Source organism: Teleopsis dalmanni, chromosome 1 (genome assembly GCF_002237135.1).
Source record: "Teleopsis dalmanni isolate 2A chromosome 1, ASM223713v2, whole genome shotgun sequence".
Taxonomy (NCBI): domain Eukaryota; kingdom Metazoa; phylum Arthropoda; class Insecta; order Diptera; family Diopsidae; genus Teleopsis; species Teleopsis dalmanni.
Window position 1 is genome coordinate 116,098,956 of NC_051846.1, and position 10,672 is coordinate 116,109,627.

At 33.5% G+C, this 10,672-nt stretch overlaps 1 protein-coding gene across 3 annotated transcripts; it reads left to right on the forward strand.

The window, feature by feature from the left end:
• Positions 1 to 1,829: 1,829 nt before the first annotated feature.
• Positions 1,830 to 3,787, forward strand: LOC119667549 (zinc finger protein 660-like). 3 transcript variants are annotated; one of them, XM_038076853.1, is made up of 6 exons: positions 1,830 to 1,983; positions 2,042 to 2,523; positions 2,578 to 2,652; positions 2,707 to 3,050; positions 3,107 to 3,443; positions 3,497 to 3,787. In XM_038076853.1, the coding sequence occupies exons 2-6, from the start codon at positions 2,066 to 2,068 to the stop codon at positions 3,762 to 3,764; spliced, it is 1,482 nt and encodes a 493-aa protein (XP_037932781.1). In that variant the 5' UTR covers positions 1,830 to 1,983; positions 2,042 to 2,065; the 3' UTR covers positions 3,765 to 3,787. The 3 variants fall into 3 exon arrangements, with proteins under 3 accessions (XP_037932781.1, XP_037932782.1, XP_037932780.1); XM_038076854.1 differs by having other exon boundaries at positions 1,830 to 2,523; positions 3,497 to 3,570; positions 3,628 to 3,720; XM_038076852.1 differs by having other exon boundaries at positions 1,830 to 2,523.
• Positions 3,788 to 10,672: the final 6,885 nt, after the last annotated feature.

Below are 10,672 nucleotides of genomic sequence, written 5' to 3' on the forward strand. Positions count from 1 at the left end.
AATGTTATAGTTATAGGCATCATGATTTCACAGATTCGAGATAATGCATCTGCTACATAATTTTAAGAACCAGGAAGGTAGACTATAGATGTAGTAAAATCTGCGATGAAGTTTAAATATCGTAGCTGCCGAGGATAGACTTTATCTAATTTTTGACGGAATGCAAATGTAATTGGCTTGTGATCGGTCCTTACAACGAAATGACGACCATCAAGTATATGTCTGAAGTATTTAAAAACAAGATAAATTGCAAAGAGTTCTCAATCATATGTGCTATACTTTTTCTGTGTCGGGTTAAGTTTTGCGGAAAAGAAGGCAACAGGTTTCCATAAACCGTCTTGAAATTGATCGAGATGAGCTTTAACTGCAACGTCTGAAGCATTTGCAATAAGAGACAACGGGGCCGTTGATGACAAGAACATCTGCTGCGAAGCAATCATGATGTCTTTAGTGCATTGTTAGATAGAGGTAAAGTCCAAGAAATTTTAGTTTTATCATTTTTTATGGACTTCTTATATATGTCGTTAAGTGGAGCTTGTGTTTGTGCGGCATTGGGTAAGCATTTACCAAAAAAATTGACCATACCAAGGAAGCGACGTAGTTCCATTATTGTATTAGGTTTTGGAAAATTGTTTATGACTTCAATGCGATCCGCTCGCAGTTTGATACCATGTCTTTATATATTGTATCCAAGAAAAATTATTTCTACTACACTAAATTCACATAGATATGGTGTCTTGTTTTAGAAGCGTGGTGAATTCTTCTCTTATTGCTTTTCATTTATCACCAGCATATCTGCGTGGGCGCTCTGCAATGGGTTGGCAGGAAGTTATGATGCGATGGCTTACTGGTCCAGCGAGTTGCGGTTGGTTTTTAAACCATATGTTATTGTAGTACCGTTACCTGCGTAAGGTTTTAATTCATAAGGAATTATATTACATGATGAGTTTACGACTGTGATAAGTAATACTGATATTATGGATCCAGAGTCAATTAGGAAGTTGAGATTTGTACTGCGATCACGAACGTGAAGTCTTTGTTCTTTGATGCATTGATTTCCAGTGCCACCGCCAGCTGCTGAGACAGACGGTGGCGATATTAGTTTTCCTGTTGTGTTGCAGTGCGAAATTCAAATGGTGGTTCGCATTTTCGTGTTGCTTTACCAAATTTTATATGGAAGTGACACACTTTGGACTTACTGCATCTTGAGTTGCGTCCGTTGTTTATATTTGTGGAAAATCTAGCAGACAGTTCAGCGATTTTGGTTACCAGAATATTGAGTGTGGTCTCAATTGCAGAAATTCGGTTCTCCATAGATATGCTGTTTCGGTTTGAAATTGAAGTAGCTTGCACAAAATGGAGAATTTTTAAAAAATAATTCTGAAAAAATGTGGGCATGATGATTTTGAGCTTTTCGAAAAGGACCCTTTTTTGCACACAATGTTATAATGATCATAATTTTATTTTATAATTTTTTTATGATAAAATTAAAATATGTTATTCAGGTTTTAAAATTATGTTGTATGATTTATTTTTGCAGATTTTTCATTTTTAGCTTTTTGATTTGAATAATAATTAAGCAGTTTTGATATTAAGCTCTACTACGACTTCAAACAATTTTTGTATTCACGATTTTTCTTATTTTTACTTTAATTGAAAGCAGTGTTTTATTGTTTTTCAGGTCAATAGTCGTGCCCTCTTTTGGTTGTTTTTTATTAATATTTTTAAAAATTTGTGTTATTAAATTTGTTTGTGTTTTATTTATTGAATATCTTTGCTATTACGTAACATACAATTATGAAGTATATTCGAAATGAAAGATTATTGAATTTTCTATCTAAATAATATATTTTATTTGGTAAAAAGTTTAAATTTAGCAAATTTTGACAAATTAATAAATTTAAAAAAATTACGTGTTTCAATTCCGGTGTGGTCCTCTCAGTGGCTTTGCTATCTTGGCTCAGGTTCAATTGCTATTTTTTTGTGAGACTAATAAATACAGTTGATAGGAATTAAAAATTTTAATTTCCTAATATTAAAGGAACCACCAAGTATATTTTAGAATATGAAGATACAAAACAATATAATATGTAGAGGTTGTATGGCTACAGATAAACCTTTACAGTCCATATATGAATGTTCAAGTATCTGTCCAAATCTACAAATTGTGAATATTTTATTGCGAAATATACCAGAGCTTCTAATTAGGACAACAGATGGACTTCCAAAGGCACTTTGCGTAATTTGTATTGACAAGCTGCTTAGTTTGCACCAGTTTAGAGAAATGTGTATTGCCTCCAACATCTACTTGCAAAGCATTATCGAAAATAATGGTTTCGAGAAATCAAGAGCTTATTCTTCTGCGAATTCCGTCCAAAAAATAAACAAAGATCCGTTACAATTAAGTTATGCTTTAAAAAAATCCGTTAAAGTCGAATTGGAGGAAGTGGATGTGTTAATTGGTGAACAAAGTAGTTTTTCTGTTGCAACCGAAAGTTTAAAAATGGATCAAACTATAAATTCGTAATATATTTATATATTTTTTACAAAATTAATAGGTAAATATATACATTTTAGGAATCTTCAAAGATTGGATTTGCAAACTATAAAACGTAAAGATTTCGCAACCTTCTTTAACAGCAATAACGTACAGTAAGATCAATCATACAATTTAATACATTTTTATTTTATTTCGTGTTTTTTCAGTTTGAAAAATCAGTATCAAGAATGTGTTGATGAAATTGAAAATAAAGAATCATGTCAGATTGCGTGCATTCAAAATACGATTAATAATGTGATTAATAAGGATAGTTATAAAATCAAGAAAGTTGAATATAATTGCGCGTATTGCTCTAGTACGTTTTTAAAAAAGAGTTCATTAGGCAATCACTTGAAGACACACTTGGAGTTAGAATCCTCTGTTTTATACAAGTGTAAAGAATGCTTAAGAAGTTTTAAAAGTCGACGTACACTATTGAAACATAATCGTAATGATCATCCTGTAATGAGAGATTTAACTGTAATGTATAACTGCAAATTCTGTAGTAAAGGTAAGAAAAATATTTAAACAATTAGATTAATACTCCTACATATCATACATTTACAGTGTTTCAACAGTCTTCAACTCTCAAAGATCATATAAGAACACATACAGGGGAGCAACCTTTTCTATGTTTTGAATGTGGAAAAACATTCAGTAATTCCAGCAATATGAAGCAACATCTTCTTCGCCACACAGGTGAAAAAAAATATGAGTGCCCTGATTGTCCTAAAAAATTTCCTTGTCTTAGCGATTTAGCGTCACATAGCGCTGTGCATAAAAAATTTAAACCGCATATTTGTGATGTATGCGGTGCAGCGTTTGGAAAACCCTTTCAATTAAAAAAACACAAGATGTATCACAACGGTGAAAAACCGCACAAGTGTGAATATTGTGATATGAGGTTTGCCTTTTATTATATGAAAATAAAATATATACTTAAAAGCCTAATTTTAGATTTGTCATTGCTGACCATATGCGCCGCCATATGCGAACCCATACCGGTGAAAAGCCCTACAAATGCAAATACTGTCAGAGAGCTTTTACTCAAAGTAATGATTTAATTAAACATCTTCGATCTCATTTAGGAGAGAATGTATACAAGTGCGAATTTTGTCCAAAAGCATTTCGCTTAGCTTCCGAATTACGTGAACATTTTGCTGAACATAAAATATCAGAATCTGGGTACGTTAAAACCAACAAAGCAAATACCAACAACAATTAATAAAAATTATTATCCAAAAATAATAAATGGAAACTCAATACTATTCCTGCTGGCATGTGAGAAACACGAATAAATTATAAATGATCAAATTTTTTAAATTAAAATTGCTTGACCCTAGCGTGAATGATAGAATATAAGATTATACCATCCTACCTTCAAAGTGATAAACATTTTGCCAAATTTCTTGTTTATTATGAAATTTTTTATTTCACCTCACTGTTTAAATAATTTATTAAAATTATTCATCATAGGGCCAATATGAATTCCACTTTCATGTAATAAAATATATTGCAAATTCTTAAAAACAATTTGCGTTTATTATTTGCTTGTTTAAATTATTCATATGTTTTAAAGCGTAAAATAATTTTGTAATAATTTTATATATATTACAATTTCTTTTGAACTAACCAAATCTTGTAGAAATTGTTTTAAAAATTAATTTTTAAGTAAAATAAATGTTTATTTGTATTTTGTTTTAACTGTTACATCATCTTACAGCATTTTAGATGGCGTAATTTTGTATTTTATCATTCTTGCCTACCAGTACAAAACCTTTAAGTCACTCAAATATTTGGACGTTACGTACCCCATTAAAAAAAGAATATTAATTAAAATTTGAAAATAACGTCGAATTGAGGCGCAGATTCTCATTACCTCTACCACTCCAGCCATCGTTGTCTAAATCAAAGAAAAACTTGCAGAATCTCCGAACGTGATAAATGCTTGCAAATATTCGTAGTTATTCTGAATCAGATGGGAATGGGAGTTTTTCCCTTTTCCCAATTTTGCTATTCTGAATCATAAAGGAATGGGAGATTTTTACCCAATTTTGCACAAAATGTGTGCCAAGCAAATTGTTTGGGAGACAAGTTAAAAATAAATATGACTTTTGGAAAGGAATTTAAATTTTAGTTAAAACATTAATAATTTCAATTAATAAATAAGATTATTACTTTGTTTTATTGTATATAAGAAAGAAATAAATTATGTATACTTAAAAAAAAAGAAATTAAATATAATTTACTTATACAGTATTCATTATATTCATTTCTGATATTTTATGCTGCAACAAATAATGCGATTTTTAAACTTAAATCAACATATGATACGCAATTTTTTTCTTTGTTTTGCTCATTTTCGTACTATTCGCCATTAAAAAGGGTCATTCAGAAAAAGGGAGTTCTATTGTTGGGAATAGTGTTAGAATAGGGAAACTTATTCCTTGGGTGTATTCAAAATAAGTATGAATTAGTAGTGTTTTTGTACTGAAATTGCTCTAATTGTAGCTCACGGGTATCTGTAAAGTAGATAACATGAAAACAATCACATGACAAGTCCATGGATTAGGATCTGATGGTGATGGTTGTTTGAGAGAAGAGGGGATTATTAGAGAATGGGGTGGATTGAAGAGAGATGGGATTTAAATTGAAGTCAACCGGGATTAAGATGGTGATCTCCTGTAAGGGTCGATAACACTAAGGTTTGCGTGTGTTGAAGCAGGATAACATATGGGCAACGTCATGGGGGTAGAGTTGCAGTTTGAACATACATTAGGAATTGATGTATTTATGCGTGACTGTTAAGTTACTGTAAAGTGTGTTTCGGCAAAATTGGGTGCTACTCCATTGCGTCGCGCAGAGTTGTGGAGTCCATATTGGAGCTGCATAGGCCGCAATAGTACAACCTAAAAATTTGGACATATACCATATAGTAAAGAATAAATAATATCGGTGAAAGAACACTAATACGTATAATCATATTAAACACATTGCCAGGGGAGAACAACGAGATATCGTCGAAATGCGTCGTCCGGAAAACACGTTTATATCTGCGAATATCAGGGGACACAGAAACATTGGGGAACCCATTGAATATTAAGATGATTAAATAAAAATTTTAATGGTAGTAATAGTTATCTAAATGTTCTTTACATTTATTACGTCAATGTTCATCCACGATTTGATGAATGTTTTGCCGTTCGGATAGCTATGCGGAGGTTGGCAAGAATTTTCACAAGAAAACTTTGGCCATAAAACCTTGATCCTTTCTTGAACAGCAGCAGATTTGATGGTAATGTTGATTAAATCAGAGGATTGTGTAGTGTGCATATATACTATACAACATTTCATTTCCATACTTAGTTTCAAAAATTGTGCAGCGGGAATAAGACACCGCGCGACTAGCGTCGGAGAATACATTTATAAGCGAATATGCTGATGCACACTCTATATAATGTACTTTTATTTAGATAAGTCTCATATGCATGCGACTTATATCGCTAGTGGATGATATAATCAACAAATATAAAACATCAGAAGTATAAACATGATAGAAGATCGTTTGTTCCTAAACAAACAATCTCCAGTAACACAAGTTGTATAATTTTTTATTACTTCCCAAATATATTTATTAACGAGATCCAGGAGTATCTCGAATCAAGGGATGGAGGATTTACATCCCCATACCTCATATCTTTTATTTTATATTATCAAGACACATAATTGGCGCAGTCGGTAAGTTTACAAAACAAAAAATGAGCAGCTAACATTAGTCATCTATCAAAAAGATCAGCACATTAAACAAGTACAGGAACAGAGCATGTATAAAACAAATTTATCAAACCCAGCAATTTTTCCAATTCAATTGACCGCGGATCAAAGAATTAAGCGGTTCCAAACAATTAAAAGTTTCTATGGAAATGATTACCCGCTTCAAGAATTTTTAGACAGTGTGGAATATACAATGTTATTATATTGTATTGCAGATACAAAGTTCTTTAATTGACAACAAAAGTAGTTTAATAGAAGTAATAAACAAGTTTGACCAATTGGGATTATTAGACGAAAGCGACGTTATTCATGTTACGTACAGACGTAAACATACAATACCTTTTAATTCGACATATAGTTACATGTTGCACGCTTAAAGTGAATTAAAGTAGAAATAAAACAAATAAAGTTTTATACGTAACTAAAATTTGTTTATTCAAAATTGTACTTAGTTCGATTATAAAATTTTTTATTAACTTTCTTCAGTTAAATAAATTTTTGATCATTCAATAATTTCAACAAATTTTAAAAATTTATTTCAGAACACGATTTTAAATTTTTATTAACTTTCTTTAGTTAAATAAATTTTAATGATTTCAATAAATTTTAATAATTTTTCAAACACAATTAAATTTTTATTAACTTTCTTTAGTAAAATAAATTTTAATAATTTCAATAAATTTTAATAATTTTTCAAACACAATTAAATTTTTATTAACTTTCTTTAGTAAAATAAATTTTAATAATTTCAATAAATTTTAATAATTTTTCAAACACAATTAAATTTTTATTAACTTTCTTTAGTAAAATAAATTTTAATAATTTCAATAAATTTTAATAATTTTTCAAACACAATTAAATTTTTATTAACTTTCTTTAGTAAAATAAATTTTAATAATTTCAATAAATTTTAATAATTTTTCAAACACAATTAAATTTTTATTAACTTTCTTTAGTAAAATAAATTTTAATAATTTCAATAAATTTTAATAATTTTTCAAACCCAAATAATTTCAAAACACGATTATAGCACAAACAAATAATACACAGATTGCGAATGCAGAACAAAAAATGGACCCCCTTGATTTTACGGTAGCCAGTTCAAGTAGTCAGCTAAAAGCACAACCAGCTTTGAATTGTAGAACAATTAAGACAAACAAAAGCTGTGTATGACACAATGATCTTAAGTGTTCGAAACACACGAAAGAACCGTTGAATGTGCGTATGTGAAGGTGTGTGATATAGTATAGAAATTGTTGCTATATTTTCTATTCATATTGCTAGTTTGGGTGCTTGTGTGATTTATATGTTGACAATTTTCTGTTTTGCGAACGAGACGAAAGGGCAATCAGTGAAGTGCAATTTTTTGTTTCTATATTTACAAAATTTGGTTTCTTTTGGGTTAAGAGGAAATAAAGAAGAAAGGGCGTTCAATAGTAGTATTGAATGGACACACAAATTCAAAGAAATAGTCTTTGCTTTTTGTACACATTTTTTCTAAAATAAATGATTGACTTTGTGTGCATGCAATGCACAGCTTTTTCCAAATTATTATAAATTTGATTTTTGATGAAATTTTATACTGGTCTCATACAAATATATGAGGTTTCCCTATTATGAGGTGAGTAAACACCGGCATTAGCCCAACCATAGTTGTTGTTAGTGCAAATGGTATTAATATGTATGACAGTAAAGACAGTACTATGACCTGTACTAGCCATGATATCATGAAGTATGTTAATGAACACCATATTGTTAAATATCTATTTATGTTTTATATTTTACTATAAAAATAATTAACTTAAATGGTTACAAGCAAAATACACCGGCAAGGATATAAATTCCAGACTCCAAAGATGGTTAGTACAATAAGGCGAATATGATGCGAGAATAGAATATGTAAAAGGTAAAGATAATAAAAAGTGTCTTTTTAAGTAGAAATCACCTAGATAAGCATGAAAAAAATTTATCTGAGAATATCGAACCATTTACCCAGTTGTCTAACAAAATTTCCTCTACATGGTAGGCACCTTGACGTGGTGTAGGGGCTTAGCTACAACTCGGACTATAAATATGAATATTCGCAATCACCTGGCATTTGTTAGATGACTGTGAATTTTTATCGTTTCTTGAACGAGGTGTACAACCAGGATCTACCTTTAGGTAGTTTTGTGTTGTCATGTAGTCTATGTTTTCACGTAGTTGTGTTTGTGTTATTTTATGTAGTAGTAGTAGTAGTAGTAATTTCATGTGTAATAGTAACTTTATGTAGGCTGACTGACGTGGTCCGAATGGCTACTATAACATCTTAGCGTCTCGGGGAGCAGATGAGTCTTTGCATTTTGGTGCTACTCATTAAGTTCGTCAGTCAATCGATCGGCCTTTAATGGAAGTTTAGTTGTTTGTAGGATCGATGACCCCAAAGCAGTTAGGTCATGTCTCTGCTGGTTTTGTGGTCGCCAGCAACTAGGCGGGGTGAACGAAAACACCCTGGGTTTCATTGAAGATATGAAATAATCTATAGTTTTTGTCCCTAGTCTAAAATTTTTATATAAGGATGTATGGTGTAGTATGTGTGAATGTATGAATGAGACCCGAACAACCCCCCAATCTACGGTGGAACAGCTATGCCTGTAGGAACTTGGTCACGGGGCTAGTGATGACCTTAATAACGAACTGCGGATACCAGGCGACCTCCGCTTTCAATTTGCCTTCTGCCGGAAAATGGGCTCTGTCGATGTCGGCTTTATACTTCCCTAATACTCGTGGGATATCATATGAATACATCTAATAAACAAACTAAAGGGGATGATTCTACCCTTATCGCATCAAATACTATTGCTGTCGGGCAGGGAATTAACAACGACCAGTCGACTGTTGTGTCACAGGTCAGTGAACCTTTTGTAGATGGTGCTGTTGGGCACATCTGCAAAAATATACACGCTGTGGAAAATGTTGTTTTTCACAGTATACTGATGCTAGCTTTATCTGACGACTTGGTCATGCCAGCTGGTAAGAAACCAAAGCAGAACACCTCGATTCAGGGATCGAGTAAACCCTCTTTCAGTTAAGTAACCAGTCAGGCCAAGGGGATCAAATTAGGATTTGTTCCTTTTGATTTGGCTAAGTGCCCCCTAAACAGGGAACAGATTGCACAGCTACAGGAGGCCATAATTGAGACTGCCATAGAGTTGGCGTCAGACGAGGTTAAACCAGAATTTGAAGGTTGTTTCCCTCGCACGGGATGGCTCATGGTGGTGTGCACAAATAACCAAACGGCTGAATGGGTCCGTAAAAATGCGGCAGCTATTGCAACAAAGGCTAAACTGGGCGCCAAAGTGGTTGAAGAGTCGGAGTTTCCAAAAACACATCTGGTGCGAGGATACTTCCCACACAGTTGCGATTTTGAAAATACCAAGGTTCTTGCCACAATTGAGGCCCAGAACAGGATTAAAGCAAGCACCTGGAAGGTATTACAGCGGACCGCAGAAGGTTCACTGCTCCACATCGTCTTTGCTGTCGTCGTTGCATCCTGGAACTCACTGGTCCAGAGTGGAGGTAGAATAGCATATCGCTTCAGCCATGTCAAGCTACTGCTTAAAGCTAACTAAATGACAAAGAAGGGGCAGCCAGAACAACGGCCTGTGGAACAAAAGGTTGCAAACAAACTCCAGATCACAAGGACGGAGAGACAGAAAGTGGAGCACGTGGTCCCACAATCAATACTTACGTTCACTGTGACTCCCAATGAGGCCCCAACTACTAGTAGAGCCGCCATTCAAAAAAGGCTTTCGATGCGGCCACCTGTGGGTGGAGTATCAACAACTCCAAAAGAGCGCCAGAAGGAAAGAGGGTCACGAAGAGCTCGACTTCAGAAGGAAGTCGAACGCTCTCTTAATAAAACTCAACCAAAATGAGCACCATAGGGGTGTTACAGGCGAACCTGCACCACGCGAAAGGAGCATCGGCTACCTTGTGCAGGACCTTCGCCACAAAAGGACTGGCCATAGCGCTTATCCAGGAGCCATGGACAGTCGGTGGGCATATAAAAGGCCTTCAACATCAGTCAAGTAAGTTGATATATAAACGTGACATAGAGTCGCCTATAACTGCTATACTAGTAAACAAAAATTTTAACTGTATTCCAATTCCAGATTTCATCCAGAGGGACTTGGTGTCGCCCATTTTTGAGGTCCCGACGGAGTGCGGAACACGAGAGATCGTGATCGCATCGGCTTACTTTCCAGGCGATGCATATGAAGCACCACCTGAAGCAGTCACAAACTTGGTAAGTTATTGCAAATCTAACAATTTACAATTTATAATTGGTTGCGACGCTAATGCGCACCATACCTTATG

Excerpts from the sequence above, each read along its gene's own strand:
- LOC119667549 (XM_038076852.1), top strand. The coding sequence starts at position 2,066 with ATGAAGATACAAAACAATATAATATGTAGAGGTTGTATGGCTACAGAT. Across the intron at positions 2,653-2,706 it reads TTTAACAGCAATAACGTACA|TTTGAAAAATCAGTATCAAG; the intron begins GTAAGATCAATC and ends GTGTTTTTTCAG. Across the intron at positions 3,051-3,106 it reads CTGCAAATTCTGTAGTAAAG|TGTTTCAACAGTCTTCAACT; the intron begins GTAAGAAAAATA and ends ATACATTTACAG.